Genomic DNA, 21141 nt, shown 5'->3' with positions numbered 1-21141 from the left:
CCCACAGGTTTGTTCAGAGAAGGCAGACACAATGCACGTCTCGAATCTACTCTGGGCCTTTGAAGCAAGAGTCAAAACTCGATGAACACGCCACGTCCATGCTGCTACAGTTCCTCGAGCCTGCTTGCTAGGTCCGCCAGGCTTGGACGGTTAGGCTTCTTCATTACCCCCTCAGGGTGGACCACACCCGACAACCCTCTCCCCCTGCCCCTTCCTAGGGGGATCCCCTGGGGTGTGCATGGTCTTGGGACGGAGGTTTCAGCTCCGGCAACCCTGTCTCTCAAATGTGCTGGCCCTACGGTCTCAGCATCCCACGACTCCAAAGATTCACTTGGGGCAATGTTTCTCTCATTCACATTGAATTTGAGCCTGCTTCCACCTCTTCCCACTAATTCCGGTGAGATACTGTCAATTGATTCTGCATCTGAGCTGGATTTGTTAGCGTTGCTGCCTTCATGATCCTTGGACAAATTTGACTTGGACTGTGCATTTTTTCCTTTGCCTGAAAACAACAACAATAACAAAAAAAGAAAGAAACAAAACAATGAAGATGTACATGACAGTGGAAAAAATAGCAATTGCAAATTTCACTTCCCCCTAAGAGGCTTTTGTTTCTGGTCTTTGCAAGCTGTCTACCCACATGCAACATGCACGGAGGCTTTCATGTATGAAAGTAGAAACGTTTGTGCTCTAAATGTTCATTCACATGATCAGGGCAAATTTCACTGATCCCCACTTGTTTATAATTTCACTGACAACAGTATTTATGTTCATATATAAACATCTGAAAACAACAACAACAATTCAGGTACTCACATTTCCATTTTCACAATAATTCAGTAGAGTGCAAAATTACACAAATTCCCCACACCACAAAATATTTGAGGTTTACAGTAGTATGAAAGCTACACAAATTCCATGTCACATGACAGACACTTGAAGATCTTTGCACGACTGTCATCAAAACTGATGAAACGAGAACTTCATGAGACCATCTACTGGTTTGTCATTTCCAGTTCACTTCCATCACTAGAAAGTATATTGTCTACTGACCTACAGCTCACTGTCAGAAATATGTATACCATTTATTTTACTCCCCATTGCTAAAGATAAAAGGGGCATGCAGAAAGTATTCATGTTTTCCCTAGAGCAAAGCCTTGGATACAGACATACATACACACTAACTGATACACAGATATATTGCATACATATTCAAACACTAAAGTGCAAGCAATGATTGCAAACAAAGAAAAGATCAAACACATAGAATGATGAAATCAACAACAGCAACACAAAAAACATAACTATAACTCAGCTGCCCCCCCCCCCCCCCCCCCCCCCCCCCCCCCAGCCCCCAGCCCGAAAAAGATGTGTCTGCGAAGTAATGAAAATTGCAGATACTTGTTTAGGCTGTTATTTTCATGTCAATAATTTTGCAGATCTCACATGTTGTGAAATTCGCATTCCAACAGTGATTCACAAAATTCACAAACAAGAAACCCTTTGAATACCAAAGTAACAGCTCATACAGTAATGTTTTCTTTCGGGAGTGGGGTGCAGAACTATAACCCTAGCACCTTCAAATCCCAGAAAACATCCTTCTTTAGATTCCTAAATATCTTGAGACAGGCACTTTTTCATTCTGCAGACCTTTTTTCCAGCTCCCATTCTTCTTCTGAGGTGATGGATTAGCCGTTGGGATTCCATTGTTCGCTGGGCGCTCCTCTCTTCCAAACGTCTTGCGCACTTCGTCTCCTCCCTGCACAGACCCCTTGAGCTCAATGCGGAGCTTCCTGTCCCGAAGATAGGAGCCATTCATCGATTTCATGGCACAGCTGGCATTGGTGATGCAGGAGAAAGAGACCGAGCCTTGGGTGCTAGCAGAGAAAAAAAAGACACCCGTATTAAAGAGGAAATCCAGTCCAAAGATAATTAGTCTGATAAAAAAAGAGTCAAATTTTACGAGCTCAGCAGTAAAAATTTGACTGAAATCAGATGAAAAATAAGGAAGTTATGAAATTTAGAAGTTTTGCTAATTTCTGCAAAACAGTTCTTGTACAGTGGATATGAATATGCAAATGAGTGAGCTAACATGTCATACCCTCACAATTTTCCATTGATCGTATACAAAAAAAAAATGATGAAAATTCAATGTTTATGTCATTGAAGTCTGAAACATGATAATATTCCTGGTTGAATAACTTAGGAATAGTGATCAGTTTGATATATGAGGATTTGAGAGTCGGGCATAATTGCATTTGAATGAAAAACTGGAAATTACAAAATTTCATTTCCAAATTATGTACTGTATATGGTTAGTTGTGAGGGAATGACATGCTCACTTTGCCATTTATATATTCACATTGACTGTTCAAGAATGTTTCCCCCAAAATTAGTGCAACTTCAAAATGTCATAACTTCCTTATTTTTCATCTGATTTTGATCAAATTTGTACCATTGAACTCATAATATTTTTCTCTTTCTTATTACACCAACTTATATTTGGATTGGATTTTCCCCTTAAAAGGTTCTCTACAGCAGGTCTGCCAACATTCCCACATCCAAATCTGGGAGATTCCACACAGCAATCAGGGAGATATCTGTGTGTTACATGCATTTCAATGAGCGAAAATAATTCCCAAATCAGGGAGATTTTAATATTCTCTTATTCAGACATGAACAGATTTTGACATTTTCAGGGAGACTCCTGCCAAATCAGGGAGACTTGGCAGCTCTGCTGCAGTCAGCATCATGGCAAGTGGTGTCCAAGCTTGACACAGTACAAGAGAGATAATTTTTTAGACTTATCCACATGTATAACATTTCAATTTTTTTACATACCCCAACAAATCCACCGAGTATTACAAATTGGGCCCAATGAAGTTATCTATTAAATCAATGGTGCCTTCAATACTACTTTCAAATCAGATGCGCACATGTCCAGTTTTTGTCACCAAAAAGATGGTACAGGCAATATGGTAATTAGTATAAACTCAGACATGTGACTACACCAGTCCCACGTACTGCTTTTCATGTTAAAAAAGCACTAACACCCCTTCCCACTCCCCTCCTCCCCCAATATGATGCATGGTTGGATACTCACCATTCATTCCCATCCTGAGCCTTGCTGTGGTAAACATCGGCCCTCACTGGTTCAAACACTGAAAAGTGTTTCTTCAATTCCCTCTGCCAAAGACCAAGATGAGTGAAATATCATGAGCATGTCATAAGCTGAGATGAACCAATATCAAGATGACGCTACCCTTTACAGCAAAGATATATCACAATCTCACAGGCCTTCAAAACAATGCGCACAAGAAAATAATTTCATTTTTCAAGATAATGTGGATTTCTTTGAAAGATTCACAAAGTATACTCACAGAAGAAATGGCATATATACTGAATATCACCAGCTTTGACACAGACATATATATATATATATATTTTTTTTTTTTTGGTCATATGTCATTTCATTCCTTCATTTTCTTTTGGGCAATCTCCATGGTGGAGTAATGGAATACATGTATGAGCTAAACCTCACACCCATGTCCCACAATGACTACAGATTTTAAGACTGTGTTCACTTGTCTTGATTACTTCTTGATATCAAAGACTCTGTTGCCTCTGAGAATCGTGAGCTGCCATTTTTTTTTCCATATCTTTATTTGATGCTTCAAAAGTTCCAAAAATATATTGAAGACAGTTCACAGTTTAATTTTGTTTTTATTTCAGTATGGTTAAAAAAAAAAAAACACAATCAGTCTCAGGGATGTTTTTCAGTGAATCTGTATATTAGTTTACGGCACTTAAAACAACAATATGATACCGTGACATTCACAACAAGAGAAATAACATATTTGAAAAAAACAAACAAACAAATAAACAAGAGGTTGATTAAAGCAAACAAAAAAGTTGTATTAATAAAAAACAAACAAACAAATAAACAAGAGGTTGATTAAAGCAAACAAAAAAGTTGTATTAATAAAAAACAAATGAAGATAAAGAAAGGAACATAATCATTTGAGTCCTGACACACTATTAACAAAGGTTTAAACTACCTAGTTGTAAATGATTGAGCCTCTGCCATAATCATCCACACATGGAGACAAGCATCTTCAAATGTCAAAATTTGGAACAATCCAAACTGGAAAAAAAGGTGACATTATGCCCCTTTCTAAGTGGCTTCGCTCTGATGGAGATTGTATATATCCTTCTTTCAAACATAAGACATAGTGGTCACTAATTCTTACACATGTGTAATCAACATACGCTCAAATATATCCACGCTGAAAGAATTTACTTACCCATGTCGTAGCCTTGTCCAAGTTGCTGACCAAAATATCAACCAGCTTGCTTTGCATCGGCGGTTTTTCAAAACCTAGCATGAAGATTATGCACATGTTAATACCATATGGTGGATTGTCTTATTATTATTATTTTTTTTAACATATACTTTTATCCAGGGGTGGATCCAGGATTTCCTTAAAGGGGAGGCTCCTTTACAAAATTAAAGGGGGGTGAAAGACCCCCCCCCCTATTTCTTTTGTATAAACAAAAAATAAAGAGGGGGCGCGTGCCCGGTACGCCTCCCTCTGGATCTGCCACTGCTTTATCTACATATTGATATTCTATAATAAAAACAATGATCAGTATTTGCTGCAGCTTATTGGATGTGTCATAAAATTAATCTTCAGTCTGCGAAATCACGAGGAGAAATGAGCTATTTTTGTCTAGAAATGAGCAAGAAATTAAAATCGCGTAATCCGCCTGTACCATTTTGCAAGATGACCTCCCCTCCTCCATCTTTCTCCCTCGTTCTATCCTGCAATCTGTTGTTGTTCTGTCCATCCCCCATTCTGTTGTTCTGTCTATCTGCCATCTTGGGATTGCCACCTTGACCGCGGCTGGGCGTCTCCTCTGACTTCTCTTTCGCTGGCAGGACGTTGATGGCGGTGCCGCTGTGCAGGAGGCGGCTGTTGTACTTTTTGATGACGGCGATAGCTTCGTCCTCATTGTGAAATCGGAAGAAGGAGAATCTGACAAGGGGATGGGCGTGGCAATTTGGAGGAGAGGAGAATAGTTAATGTAATAGCAGGTCATGTGTGCTGTCATCCAACTTGGCATCTTTACGACTGAGCAAATTCTACGCTTGGTGATTGAAACTGTAACTGACCTGTGATTACAACACGTTTTAGCACACACAAATGCTTACAACTATGAAGATCACGAGTTGAAATCACGCTGGACTGTCCAACTAGGATCTTACCATCAACGACTTGTGATTTTTGATCAACATCTGAGTGCCTCACTTTAATAGTAACAGAGGTTGACAGCATTGTGCTGCAGGTACAACAACAGCCTATCCAAAACACTGTACAATTTGCGTTCCTCTGACTTGTAACACAACCAGGGCAATGCTTAGCCATGAGGATGCTGGTGAGGAAATTAAAATAAAACCCAACAATTATAGACTATTACGATTTGGATTTCAGTGAAAGGCCAGGAAGACGTCACATGGTATCAGATAACTCATCACGCTTCATACGGGAAGTGTGCAGCATGAAGAATACTTCCAAAGGGGTAAATTCCATGATTCAATGTCATTAATGTCCACCACAGCAAGGCAACGTTTTTAGACAAGAACCGTGATGTAATCCTAACTGGAAAAGAATCACATTTAAACCTATTCAGGTAACAGCCTTGCTATTAAAGTAGCATGTGTCCCTTTGACCACCAGAGAAAACCTAAGAATCTCAATACATACTTTTAGATGATATTTCTAAATAGCATGATATTGTGCTGAATTTATCCTTCTGGGAATTTCATTAAATGTTACTCCTCATATTTCACAAAGGAAGAAAGCAAAACTTCATACACTTAGAGAAAGAGAGAGGGAAAAAAAGAAGAAGAGAGAAGCAAAAGAGATATTATCATTTGAATTATGGTGAGACATCTGGTATAGAATTCAATAGGAACATTTAAATAAAGAAGTATCAGTCTGGGTCACAGGATTATAGCACCACTTGGAGAAATAGTCCTGGCATGCTCATGCATATGAAATGGCATCTCATTTCACATCTTCTTGAAATAAACAGTCTTGTTTCCAGACTCACTTTTTGGATATACTTGTCTCAATGACATCCCCTTGCTCTGCAAACAGTTCCATTATTTCCTGGAAGGAAGACAATGTTGGCATGGCACATATCTATGAGATCAACGACTAACAAATGCATCAAACAGTGACTGGAATAAAGACTAAATATAATTATGTAACAAGCAGCACCATCCTTTCTCTAGCCGTAACAAAAAATACAAAATGTTTGACATAATAAAATTTGGGTGTATAGGTAGGTGTAATTTAATAGGTGCAATTTGGGTGATATGGTACTTTAGCACCTTTTTGGCTGTGATATGGTATACCCAAAAACTCAATATGATTTACCATAAATCTTACAAAGAACTCTCTCTCTCACTGATATTCTGACAGCAGGTTGGATAATACTTTTGGTTGCCATTATAGCATGGATTTGTGGAAATTGTATGACTGTCGGCTGAGCTCTGATCGAATTGACCCTGTGGAAATGTCATGACATGAAACTGTAGAGGTTTTCAGGAGCCTTGATGTGAATTCAAAGCTCTGGCAAATGGCAAGATGAGACATCATTAGATGTTAAAACTATACCTGGCCACATTTCTCAGTGATGCTTTCACATAAGAGATGCGTTAATATCACATACTAATGCTGCTGTAATGACATTGAGGATTTTCAAGGTAGGATTTGAATTTCTCCTCTGCGAAGGTTAACCTTCCTGCAGTTACACCCAAGTAAAGTTTTCTCTCGATCACACCTCATACCCAACAGTATTCAATAAAAAAATCATCACATCATTACCTCCGCCAAGGAAGGAGGAGGTTAATTGATCATCAGCGCTGGTTTGTCTGTTTGCAAAATAACTCAAAAAGTTGAGTACGGATTAAAATGAAATTCGATACTGACACAAGGAACACCTCTTTCAATTTTGGTAGTGATCTGGGAATTTTTATGGATTTTTGAAGGATTTTTCATCTTTTGGCATATAAGGTCAACAAACTTGGGGTTCAAGCTCTGCGTACTGGAGGTTTACATACGCGCACTAAGGTGCATGCTCTGCTCTGGCAAGGCACTGTGCAATGACGTAAACAAAAAGCTTCTGTTTGGGGAAATTGCATGTGTGTACGTGTAATGGTGGAAATGAGTTGCTTGTTTGGCGGAAGTCTGTGCTCTCCGAGTGCTTTTCTAGTTCACATAAGTCATCACGCTCACATGCTATTGTCTGACCTATAGTGGAACATGAAAATAAGCTCTCTGACCTGGAAATATGTTGTGTAAAAACAAAGAAGCCCATGTGAAGTTCAATGAGAGACAAAAATAGAGGTTAAACAAGGAAAAGTAGAAATTACGCGGTGCGTAATATATGTCCCCGCCGGAAGTAGCATTTAGTAGCAAAATGTACAATATAGGTAAAAAGATCAAGGTCAAAGGTCAAAGAAGTCAAAGGTCAAAATTCTATGTAGAAGTTTTGAAACCCTCACCTAGTGCCATCACATAAAGCAATTGGAATCGAAATCGGGTTAGAAATAGCGAAGGAGTAGCATTTTGTAGCCAATGTACAATATAGGTAAAAAATCAAGGTCAAAGGTCAAAGAAGGCAAAGGTCAAAATTCTGTGTAGAAGTTTTGAAGCTCTCACCTAGTGCCATCACATAAAGCAAAAGGAATCGAAATCGGGTTAGAAATGGCGAAGGAGTAGCATTTGATAGCAAAATGTATAATACAGGTCAAAAATCAAGGTCAGAGGTCAAAGAAGTCAAAGGTCAAAATTCTGTGTACAAATTTTGAAGCCCTCACCTAGTGCCATCATATAAAGTAAACGGAATCAAAATCGGGTTAGAAATGGCGAAGGAGTAGCATTTTGAAGCAAAATGTACAATATAGGTCAAAGGTCAAGGTCAAAGGTCACAACTGAAATTCTGTGTAGAAGTTTCAAAGCTCCCAGGTAGTGCTATCATATAAAGCAAACAGAATCAAAATCGGGTTAGAAATGGCGAAGGAGTAGCATTTTGAACATTTTGATCACACACCATGCAAACCTTATCCCTTTGAGGACGGACTGATTCTGCTACAACATGCATTTCCGATAGACACCTGCCCGAGTATACTCGGGACTCGTCCTCAACGGGTTAACGATCATAAAAATAACTAGACTATCGCTCATGTTCTCCGATCATGCAGGAAATTTAGAAGAGGCAGAGAGAATAACATGGGATGAGCTTTTCGACTTGTACCATCGCACGAATCCATGAATGAAAGTGATATTCCCTTTACAACAGATGACACATTGTAGCCTGCCCAGCAGAAGAGCCATAGAAAGAATTGCGGGCTCAAAAAAATCACACACAAAAAAAAATGATGATCACATCATATGGCAGAGCTTTCAAAATATTGTCAAATTATGTCACAAACAAAAATTTTGTGCTAGGGCCCTTCTGCCGGGCAGGTAATATGTGTATCCTTTTATCCGTCTTGGATATGGAATACCCGCATATTCTTTAATACCTATTCCACTTGAACACTAAGTGGTAAATCTCAAATGCAACATACTGTAAATGGGTTCCATTCACCCAGGCAAACATATGCATGCACTGGAACCATGCATGACACACTATTTGGGGGGGGGGGGGGGGGGTAGCTGTGGATATTCTGTTTCACACAACATTGAAACTCAAGAGGTATATATATCAAGAGAGAATAAAGGAAATCAAGACCAGTTTGAACGCTTACTTCAATCGTGTCTGCTACTTCATGCTCGTACATGGAGCCACTGTACTTTACACAGACTGTGTAGAGACCTTTCTTGTTTTTTGGAACTCGCAGCTCTCCTTCTGTTCCACAGCTTCCTCCATCATGTCTACCATCACCAGTCTCCTGGGAGTTGTCACTTTTAGCCTTTTCCTTGCCACTTGAATTATCTGGGGAAAATTAATACATATAGATATACATATACATACAACGTGTATATACATTAACATTGAAACTTTGCTCCATTATTGCTCTTAAAAAAACTACAACAAACTTCAAACACAGAGTAATTAAATATGTTTATGTACTTGTCCCTAGTAACATAACTTAATTCCTCAGCAATTTAGATTCTAAAACACAAGATTATATCAACAAGTGAGGAACAACCCGGTACTTAGAAATTAAGAAAATAAGTTGACATTTAGACTACACAATACACTTAATAATCATATCAGCCATACTTATAGTCATTGTTAAATTTATAATTCTTGATATGATTACGATGCAATTTACATCAACATACAGGCTGCAGGTTTGTAACAGCTGGGGAAAAAAAATGTGTTGATGCAGTTGCAAATCATCCATGTACAACATGTGGTGTGAAAAGAAGATCCATGAAACACAATGAGCTACTAATCTAAAATCATGCATCAAATAAGATATCACTATTTGAATTAGTCACAGTAAACTGCTCTATAATCTCCCCATCAAAACAAAATACACTAAATCGATACATTACAGCACAAAACCTGTTGTTTTCAATATGTAATATGCAATCAACTGTTTGAATAACAGGAAAACTGCTTAGCCCCAAAGGAACAAAATACAGCATGTACTCACCATGGTCATTACCTTGATTCTGCTTATTTTTGTTGCCTTTCTTTTTATTTTTCTTCTCTTTCACACCTGTTCAGGAGAGAATAAAAAATGAAACAACATAGGGTGATCATTTTGAGTGCCAACAAACATGACGACTCTTCATGGCAACCAATCTGAACTGAACATTTGAAACCTCATTTTCAATTATAGATCTTATAGATGTAGCTTTAGATACTTATAGAGAGCAAGTTGACGAACATGGAAGTGCGATGGCATCAACTTTCTCAGAGGTGCTAACTGTAAAAAAAAAAAAAGATTTATACTTGAACGTATCAAGGGAAAATGACTGTTGAACAAAAAAATAAAAAGAAGATGATAATGTTACATACTTTTTGACGGCCAATATTTGCTCTTATAAATACTTCATCATGAACAGTAAAATGAATAATGACAGTAATTACATAAAGTGGCAAGATGTGTAAAAGTCATTACCATCACCATCACCAAGGATGATGCAATACTTCTATTCAGTACTTCACAAAATTGACTATGAAAATTTACTTAAAGGACAAGTTCACCTTCACAAACATAAGGATTGAGAGAATGTAGCAATATTAGTAGAACACATCATTGAAAGTTTGAGGAAAATCAGACAATCCATTCAAAAGTTATGAATTTTTTAAGTTTGTGTGTAGTAACCGCTGGATGAGAAGACTACTGCAGCGTATGAATAACTTAGATGTCACATGTGTACAACAATATAAAGAAAATATAAAGAGAATTTCACAAAATTCCATCTTTTGAAAAAAGTACACATTCCCCTGACTTGTTACGGCCAAATGCTATGGGTAATATTATTCCCCCTGCCTTTAGAAAGAGGGAAGTCAAGAGCTCTTTTATTATGCGAAAAAAGTGAAAATATGTTGAATTTTCTTTTACATTTTCTTTATACTGTTGTACGCACATGACTCACCAGCTGTAGTAGTCTCCTCATCCAGCGGTTCCAACACAAAAATTTTAAAAATTCATAACTTTTGCATCGATTGTCCAATTTTCTTCAAAGTTACACTGATGTGTTCTACTAATATTGTTGCTTTCTCTCAATCCTTATGTTTATGAAGGTGAACTTGTCCTTTAATGGTGACTTCGTATTACTATCTTTACAACAGAAACACAAAGCAATACTATCTTAAATATCTCAGTAATGTAGAAAAGCTCATTGCTGAATATTCAAACTTGTACCCACTTATACCCTTTTTGAAGTGGCTGCAAGATCACACCACAAAGTGGTTTGAGACAAGGTTTCTTTCCATCAGACACGCAATTAGAATAAGCACAATTTTAACCATTTAAGAGATTTATAACTAAGCATGCTTTTATCATGGTTTGTCAGAGTACAAATGCATAAACATGTGTTTAGCAACAGTGCAGCTGTAATACTATATACACTGTACATTTATCATAACAAACTGTAGCAGCTTGCTGTTTCAGTCACTAGACTTAAATCATCTTTGGAAGAGCCTTGAAATGCCATTTTTCTACATGTCAGGTTCTTAGGAAAGTACACGCATGCTGTGAAATTTATTGGATACATTTACAACATGAGAAGCAGTACATGCACAATAGTGTCTCATCCCTCCTCTCATCCAAAGCAAACATGTTTAAACACTTCTTTCGCCTTTCACAATGTTGTATTCAGCCATAAAAAGAGATCCACTGCATCACACAATAATTCATCTAATGTCCAACCATGGTAAGAGGACTAATAATGATAATTTCCATGTTGTCAACCTATGAGGTGAGCCTACTGCCTTCTCCCAGTATGATGCTGGTGACACATCAACTTGCGAATGAAATATTAAAGAGACAGAGAACTTACCATCATGGGGCCGTGGAATTTGAGCCTTCTTGGCAGCAGAGCTCATGAAGGAGTTCGGGTCTCCGATTCCGTATAACATCCAAATACCTGCCTCCTCGCTATACTCAAACCTGTCGGGGAAAAAAAATATGAATAGTGAACCAACCGGTAATCAGTGATAGTTCATCTCCTTGGAATGTAACAGAACTTATATGACTCCTTACAACAATGGAGGAGAAACTTCACAAGTGGAAGGCATGTGATATGTACATGTCATTTTCTTCCCGTGTACCCATTTGGAATTTCACAAACACAAATAGAATATTTTCAGCTCTACACAACTAAAATCCCCTTCCCCCCCAAAAAAAACCAAACAAACAAACAAACAAAAAACAACACCTGAATTTATTCATTTATGTATTTATTTATTCATTCATTCTTCCATTCATTGATTCATTCATTCACTCATTCATTCATTCTTTCATTGATTGATTGATTGATTCATTCATTCACTCACTCATTCATTCTTTCATTCTTTGATTGATTCATTCATTCACTTATTTACTCACTCATTCATTCATTCATCCATTTTTTTTTTTTTTTTTTTTTGGGGGGGGGGGGAGGAGAGGGGGATATGCTTTATACCATTGATCATTATCATTAGCTGCAGCAGCATCAGTAGTAGTTGCATACCTTTTCAACAATGTAATGGAAAGCATATACACGTAATAAGGAAACATGAGGGCAAAAAAAGATTCTGATTCAGGTGAGAAGGGTGCCCGAGTGGCAGGTAAGACCTAACACACAATGTACCCAATGTTCATGACCTGCAGGTCCTCAATCCTCGTACACCCCCTCCCCCATCAAACTCCATGCACTGAAACGCAAAACAGAAACGATTGAGGTTCAAGTACAGGGATGATATTGAGGTTTGTTTTAAAAATCGGAAATCAAAATTTTCAGGTGATTTTGAGAAATGGAAAGAGCAAAATGTGTGTAGACTTGATTTAAAAAAAAATCTGAAATCAGATCTAAATCTACAGAACTTCATGCCTGAAGTAGCAATAGACATGAGGCCAATGGACAGGGAAAACTGATGATGGCTTAAAAGTCAAGGTGCCCCAAGAAAACATTTTAATCTCACCTCACTGCATCTGGTATTGACCTCAAACACATCTTAAGTGAAGGGAATCCCAAGTCACTGTATACCAGGGGTTTCCCGGCAAGCCTTCTGTAGTCCCGGCAAAAATTTTCCAGCGACACGCCGCCGATTTTGGACAGGAGAACAGCCCGGATGTATTTCTTTATCTCTTCTGGAACTGTGCAGGGTTTGGGTGAACCTTCCGCCATGGTTTTCTCACAGACAAGCTTCTCTGCCCTTGAAAACTTTCACTTGATGCATGAAATAAGCAACAGAAACATGAAAACCATGGAAGTCAATTAAACACAAAGTCCATTCTTTAACTGTGTAATTTTGGCTAAGATTGTATGTTGAACTTTAGAACTTGATGTTTGGGGTTGTATCATCAATAGCCATAGGCTAGTGATGAATGTCTATCATGTCTTTTACTAGTAAAACAAGATGGCCGTAATTCGACTTCAACTCTGCCCAAAATGTGACCGTCTGCTACACATAGAAATCTGTGGTGTAGAACCATGCCCTTGCACATAGTCAAACATTGGCAAGGGGGGTCAAGCCTGGATTGGTGCGGGTGATGATACTCACAGGAACTTTAAATAGATTTCCAAGTTCAGAAAGAGTCAGTGCACCGTAAACATGAATTTCATCATGAAAATTGCTCCAGTCTAGTAGAACTGTTTTTTACATCAAGAACCATGTTAGAACCTAGAAATGTACAATCTAGTCTAGGTAATGGTCAAATTCTTGGAATCAGTGCCTCTTCCTGTGACAATTTTATGCACTTTACGGCCCCATATTATCGGCACCTCATTCCCCGTGTGCCAAGGTGATACCCCATCAACCACCACACACTGAGCAGCCGGCGGGCTCCTCTTGCTGTATGGAACGTCATTTGACAAATTCAATTTAATTGTGATGACGCCACCAGAGCCCTCCTCATCTTGCAATTTTGAGCACATTATACTGCGCGATATCGCATATCTTTGTTCTCTGCTGAGGGATTATTGAGCTTTACATACAATGTTGCATCACAGAAAATTGCCATGATCACGGCGTAAAGTGTGACTCTGTGAGGAAGTCTACTATAGAATAGCTTCCATTTTGAACATCCTAGCTACACTTGTAGCCTAAACAATTACATAAATACAGTGTTTTCATCAATATACAGCCACCACAAATCGCGCAAAATACACAGCCCTGGATGCAGGATAGAGAGGCTTGTGATGGTTGTGTGTGTGTAGTGGCTGCCGTAAGTAAATCGGTAAACTGTTGAACAGTAACAAACTGGCGGATCGGAAAAAATCTTTTATGTGTTTTTTTTTTTCCATTACTATTTCACAGAATTTTGCCTAGGACAATGGTCATACACGCTCTGCAATAGGATAAGGAGATCCCCTGCTTGAGATATAACAAGGTATCCATTAATTTAAAATGATGACTGAAGGATGAAAGGTAACTACTGTTATTTGAGTTGCGTTGCATGCCATGACCCTGTCCGCGTAGGGTATCAATGAGAGCATACCATAGAGTCGTGTGGTGTGGCGTACCTAGGTGCTTTTATAATGCACACACATTGACACAAGCAAATCACCGAAACACTCACTGACACACATCTCAATGCAACAAGAGATCCCACCCACATGCACACACTGACGCAGTACCACACCGACACACGATGTGACATCGACCTGCGAGACGACTACGAAATACTCTAGCTATTGCACTACGGTTTGCACTCCCACCGTTCACGAGCGATGACGTCATGTCTCCCTCAGTGCACTGCACGTACCATGCCGTTGATCCCTACAATAGCAGACGACAGCAAGCTAGTTTCGGTTGATGATCAGCTTGCTATCACTTTGAACTATGAAAGGTTTTCCCTCATTGGTCGGCATGCTCTCCACAATGCCTTACGAAAATGACATCATCGCTTTCTTCCATTCATAAGCTTTACGTTGATACAATTATTACCATGTACACCTCAGTGGCTTATTGGAAAACAACAGAGATTTTCCGTATAATTTCGCCCTATATCATGGAACTTTCCAGCAATCTGTGCCAGGAATATGTCATCAAAGGAGTAATTTTGGTCATTATACAATTTTTTTTTCATCTTTGTTGTATTTTTTGATGAATTCTCAAGCGATTTATCTGTATTTTGACTACTTTTAACGTGTGCAAGTATGTGCTATGTATGTGCGAGGATGTTTGAAGTGCATAGATCAATGTTTATAATGTTAGATTTCAGTAGCGAGTGACATACCCGATACCAGCAGTGCGCTGCGAGGCTGTTTGGGTACATACAAACGGGTTACGAGAGCGGGATAGCGTGCAGTGACTACATTGTACATGCACTGTGCATGCGCATGCTAGCGATGCAGCAAGCGAGACACAATGCTCACAATACACATGGCCAATGCAGTCGTGGCTCAGCCAATCAGCAACGAGGTACAATTGTAAGACCTGGCAAGCGCATCGCGGAGCAGAGAGAGCCCGCGAGAGAAGAGGCCAAGATATTTTTAGCTCTCTCATTGCTGCGATCGCACAGCTGATAGATTAGTCGAGATATCAATATTCTGTACGCAATCCGGAGTTGAGTGGTGGAGCGGCAGGCATTCTCAGTGGGTTCTAGGCGACATGAATTATGCATGTCAGGGATCTGCGCTTGCGCTGTGTTGACTGAGGCTAACTATACACAGCCCAGTCGCTGTAAGTAGCGCGACAGGGCTGTACCAACGGACCAACAAACACAAAGAGAGTTCAACAATCGCAGGGCGATCGCTATGAATTTTGATACTTTAGATCATTTTTTGTCACCTCAAACTCATCTAACGAACAGAATAATAATGAGACTTCATACCTATGCTATCAATATTGAAATTCACATTTAATAACTTACCGAAAATGATGATTTTATAATATGCAGCATGTACGAATGGTACCAGGTACATCTGATAATCGGCAGTTCACTCGATCTGTCGACCGTGCGTGCTGCTACCATAGAGCGCACGCACGTAATAGATCGCTGCACTTCCAGCCACACATACGCACGCATGATTTGCTGAGTAGTCACTCGCCATTTTTGAATTCTGCAACGATGAACCCCGACGGTCGGGGACTCCTTCGCTGTTCTACTGCGCTAGAAAGTGTCATTTTTTTGTTCAATGGACTTATCATGAGGGCTCTCTATGGACTTATGAACCTTCTGTAATACAAGCACGCACTTAACGTGAGTAACATATACATTTTTTTATAAGAAACGTATAAATTTTAATAAGTTTTGTAGTCGTGTTGTGGTTCCCCACTCTATGCCTCGTTGCGTTGGTCAAAAATGCTGTATTCGCACAGCGTACAGCGTCTGGTCGGGCTAACTGAGGCGCTGCTTAAACTGTGTACATGGCCTATGGCAGCCAGAGCGTAGCTAGTGTAGTGCCAGTGGTAGTGATACTATATTTTATATGGCTATGTCTGACCAGATGACAGATCGATCCGGCGTTGAGAGAGAGTGGACGTTCCTGAACATCGCGGAACCGTCGATAGTTTTCTCCTCTAAATTTCACCTTTCCAGAGGAAGATTGTTTGCCAATTGCTCGAACATTATACTAGTAAATACCCCAACATACATTTGAACTGCCTTTTATGAGATATTTAGCGAGGATTGGAAAGATTTTTTAGGATAACATCGATCTGATCACTTCACGAGGGAAGACACCTTTTCTACACAGCAGGACATCGGCAAGGGACCATGGCAGCTTAATCATCACCGGACGGCCGGGCGTACGGGTGAAGTAGTACTGTGATGTGTGCGGCGACCCGCTTGCCTGCTTACAAATTATAAGCGCTACGCTCACGTTTTGGCGGCTCCACACGTATTGAGAACGCACGTGTTGAAGCCTCGTGATTTTTCCTACTCTTATCACAAAGCTAACCCAGCCCAGCTCATGCTTCCACGCTACTATGTGCGTGAAAATTGCTTACCGATTATGCGTAATTTTTATATTTGTAGATTTTTGTTGAATTTTCAACCATGTTCGCACTCGGGTTGTCCTTACCGGTAGTACCCAGATCTGAGTGTGGGGGAAGCGAATCTGTTACCAGAATACAATTTGTCTGTATGTTTGTTCTGTTTTTGTTTTTGTTCTCTTTTGCTTGTCAAGATTGTTGAAGTTAATGAAGCAGTTGGATTTTGTGTGTTGATTGATATACATACTGGCTGATAGAAATGAAGTGATATGTTTAGAATTTTAGTCGGCTTTGAATTTTTTCATTGGTCTGTTCAATATGGTACAGGCATGGTGGTATCTGTTTATTCTCTCTTTGCTACACGCCGGTACCTGTGACTGGCTCTCACACACGGAGTACAGTAGTAGCGTTAGTAGAAGTATGGATGACTCATTACCAAAATTTCCCTGTCATGTCTGCAAAGTGGCTTGTTTATGGGGGGAAAGAGCTGTTTGTTGCGATAGATGTGATGAATGGTATCATGTGGACTGTATGGGTATGAGTACAGTTTGCTATGAAGTATTAGCTCAACATTCCAACCTGTCATGGACGTGCTGCAGCTGTGGGTTACCACACTTCGCATCAAGTCTTTTTTCTTCACATTCGGATAATAGTGGTAGTTTTATTTCACAAAGTGATGTAAAACCTTCAAACAGTACTAACAGAACAGAGAATACAACTGAGGGAGCTGATAATACCGACTGCCTGGTACATACATCACCGCTTGCCACATCCTCACCTCAGAGTCAACCTCAGCAAGGAGATGTACATGTAAAGGTAGGTGGACGTAGTTCAGTGAACCTGAACAGAACATACAAACCTGTGAAGGTATTGGTTGTGAATTTTCAGTCTATAAGAAATAAAACAGCAGAGTTGAATACATGTTTAGAATTTGACAATCCCGATATTTTATTGGGGACAGAAACGTGGCTGGATGAATCAGTAAGAAATAGTGAAATTTTCCCCAATGGTTATTTGGTTTTTAGGAAGGACAGGAAACCAAACAAGAAGGGACAGACACATGGAGGGGTGTTGATAGCAGTAAAAAACAGCATTAACTGCACACAGAGATTTGATTTTGAAGTAGAAAATGAGAGTGTATGGATAGAGGTAGAGGTTGATGGGTCCAAACCATTGTTGATAGGCTGTTTTTACCGGCCACCCAACACTGACAGACAATATCTGGCAAGTATCAAGAACTCGCTGGACAAGGTAAAGTTTGATCATTACAGTAATGTATATCTAGGAGGGGATTTTAACCTGGGAGACATCGTCTGGGACACACAGACACTCAGACCAGGTACGCAGAAGGCATCAATGTGTAGAGATCTAATTGATATTGCCAACGACTACGGCCTGGAGCAAATAGTCACGGAACCCACTCGTGGTGTGAATACACTTGATTTACTGTTTGTGATGAATTCCTCTTTGGTTATTAGGTCCTCCACAGTACCTGGACTGAGCGACCACGATGGAATACCCATGATTTTGGTGAACACAAAGCCATTACTCAGTAAGTGTAAACCTAGGAAAGTGTTTTTGTATGACAAAGCAGACAAGGAAATGCTGAAGGAAGAGGTGAAGAACATTAGTAGAGACATACAGAATGAAGCAGATGCCCAGAAAACATCGGGTAAAAGTTCAGTTGAAGATTTGTGGAACAATCTCAAGCAGGGATTACACAAGGCAATAGATGCGACTGTCCCATCCAGGATGGTAAGTAAGAAAGATACTACCCCATGGATAAATAAGTCAATAAGAAGGTTACACAAACGAAAACAAAGAGCATACAACAAGGCAAGAACGTCAGGTAAAGCAGAGGACTGGATGAATTACAGACAGATACGAAAGGAGACGAAAAAAGCAACAAAGAAAGCACGAAGGAAATACGTACAAAGTAAATGTCTTGCATCAGTTAAACAATTTTGGTCATTTGTTAAATCCCTCAGGAAAGATTCAATGGGAATACCAACACTGAAAGACAAACTTACAGGTGAACTGGTTATGGAAAGTAAACAAAAAGCTGAATTGCTGAGTAGACAATATCAAGAACAATTCACTCAGGAGAGACTGGACGACATGCCTACGACCCAGGAAAACCATGTACCCCCTATGCCTGAAATTGAAATAAATGCTACTGGTGTGACTAATTTGTTAAAAAATTTAGATCCCCATAAAGCAGCAGGTCCAGATGAAATCTCACCATGGGTTCTACGTGAAACTGCAGAAGAGATAACTACAGCATTAACCACGATTTTTCAGTTATCTCTTGAAACAGGGGAGATCCCGGAGGACTGGCGGCAAGCAAACGTAACACCCATCTTTAAGAAAGGGGACAAAGCCGACCCAGCCAATTACCGTTCAGTTAGTCTCACTTCTATTTGCAGCAAAATAATGGAACACATCATCCACACTAACATCATGCATCATCTGGATACACATCAGTTACTGGACGAAAACCAACACGGGTTCAGGAAAAAACACTCATGTGAAACTCAACTAATTTCTGCTATACAGGACATAGCTGAAGAAGTAGACCACAGGAAACAAGTTGATTTGATAGTGTTAGATTTCCAGAAGGCGTTCGACAAGGTCCCACATCACAGACTGCTAACAAAACTGCAATCGTATGGTATAACAGGAAAGACTCACAGATGGATTAAGGAATTTTTAATCCACAGGAAACAGAGGGTGGTGGTGGAAGGAGAAAGATCAGAATGGGTCACCGTAGACTCAGGAGTCCCACAAGGTACGGTCACAGGTCCACTCTACTTTCTATTATATATCAATGACTTGCCTAATGACTTAAACTCCACCTGTCGATTATTCGCTGATGACTGCATCATCTACAAACAGGTCTCGAGCGTAGAAGATGCACAAAACCTACAGAGAGACCTAGACACTCTAACTGAGTGGCAGGATAAGTGGCAGATGGACTTCAATACCCAAAAAAGCCATGTCTTACACATCACACATGCAAAAAACCCGGTTAAATACCAGTACTCATTAAACAACAGCACATTGATAGAGACAAAGTGTCACAGATACCTGGGGGTTGATATATCATCAGATTTATCATGGAATGCGCACGTCGACAGAACATGTGCTAAAGCCAACAGAGTTGTAGGATTTCTAAGGCGAAACCTTCATGACTGTAACAAGAGAATTAAAGATACGACATATAAGACTCTTGTTAGACCACTACTAGATTATTGTTCTACAGTCTGGGACCCCCACACTCAGACTCTGGTAGACAGACTGGAAGCAGTGCAGAGCAGAGCAGCGCGTTTTGTTAGAGGTGATTACTCTAGACACAGTAGTGTTACTAAAATGAAGCGTGAGCTGGGCTGGGAGCTGCTGAAACATCGACGCAGAGTAGGCCGCATCACCACATTCCGCGAAGCGCTTGCGGGTCGCCTATCCATCCCAGTTCGAAAAGCCCTGCGTCCGGTCCGAAGGGTTCTCCGGAAATCATCCACTACAAGCTTCATCCCAATCGCCACGAACAAAAACTGTTATAAATACTCGTTCATTCCAAGAACAATCATAGACTGGAACTCACTCCCATCAACAGTTTCCAACATCGCAAGCAAGGACTCTTTTAAAGCAGCAACCCTACAATACATTCAGGAGCAAAGTAACTAAACCCCACACTTTTCTCTCCGCGCAACTTTAACACCAGCGCACCCCCTGTCCGGTTGGCCCCTACTAAGGGGTGTTGGACAGTATACATGAAGAAGAAGAAGAAGAATTCAGAAGATGTGTCAACAAGGCCCGTTCTACGAACATGAAATTGAACATGTGGGACCGTTGTATTTCACTCGTACCTCGTAAGTAAACTTATCAACTCACCTTCCATCGAGCAAACCAGTCCCATTGATCCAGACCTGTGGACCTTTACTGCTCGCTCAGTGATTTTCAGTATACTATCCAGCTTACGCTGTCAGTAACAGCAATCATAAATAGTTTTATTCGTCGGTTTCATGCAACTTCCAACTTACTGCACATGTTTCTCGCAGGGGTACGACAATGTACGGGTATATACGTTTACAGCAGTGAGTAATGTGTGTGTGTGTCATAGGGGTTAGACCTGTGTTGCAATCTTGCCTGCAAATCCATCGTAATCCACCACCAAAATTATCCTTTTTTGGTCAATATCTACCTGATATTGGATATTCACCATCCTTTCAACTTACTGGGTGTTTCATTTATTCATTTTAGCTATCTCTCAATCAGATGATTCATCCTTGGTTCTCTGCATCAATCATCTCACTGTTTGGCTGATTTCTATTCAGTCCCATCCATATGCCTCTGTGTCATTATGCTGCCTGCCATGACACCCTTGTATTTGACTTCATGTTTGGGTTATGTATGCTAGCAGCAGCTGTATACTATACTAACTAGCAACATATGTTGGATCCTGAGCCGCACAGCTGTGTCGAGTGTAAGGATGGAATGATTCTGTACCTGGAATATGACATCC

The 21141-nt window shown here is 39.9% G+C and overlaps 1 protein-coding gene across 1 annotated transcript; it reads right to left on the bottom strand.

Moving 5' to 3' along the window:
* Positions 1 to 2715: 2715 nt before the first annotated feature.
* LOC139721678 (uncharacterized) lies at positions 2716 to 20596 on the bottom strand. Its single transcript, XM_071633008.1, has 10 exons — positions 20511 to 20596; positions 12660 to 12907; positions 11537 to 11646; positions 9691 to 9744; positions 8821 to 9008; positions 6114 to 6172; positions 4774 to 5036; positions 4305 to 4378; positions 3104 to 3186; positions 2716 to 2770 (listed from the first exon to the last, which is right to left on the bottom strand). The coding sequence occupies exons 2-10, from the start codon at positions 12863 to 12865 to the stop codon at positions 2716 to 2718; spliced, it is 1092 nt and encodes a 363-aa protein (XP_071489109.1). The 5' UTR covers positions 12866 to 12907; positions 20511 to 20596.
* Positions 20597 to 21141: the final 545 nt, after the last annotated feature.

This window comes from Diadema antillarum, unplaced genomic scaffold (genome assembly GCF_040938485.1).
Source record: "Diadema antillarum isolate AM-2024a unplaced genomic scaffold, OU_Dant_1.0 scf00000147, whole genome shotgun sequence".
Lineage (NCBI taxonomy): Eukaryota > Metazoa > Echinodermata > Echinoidea > Diadematoida > Diadematidae > Diadema > Diadema antillarum.
The sequence above is the reverse complement of the archived record's forward strand: the minus strand, read 5'-3'. Positions and strand labels throughout refer to the sequence as shown.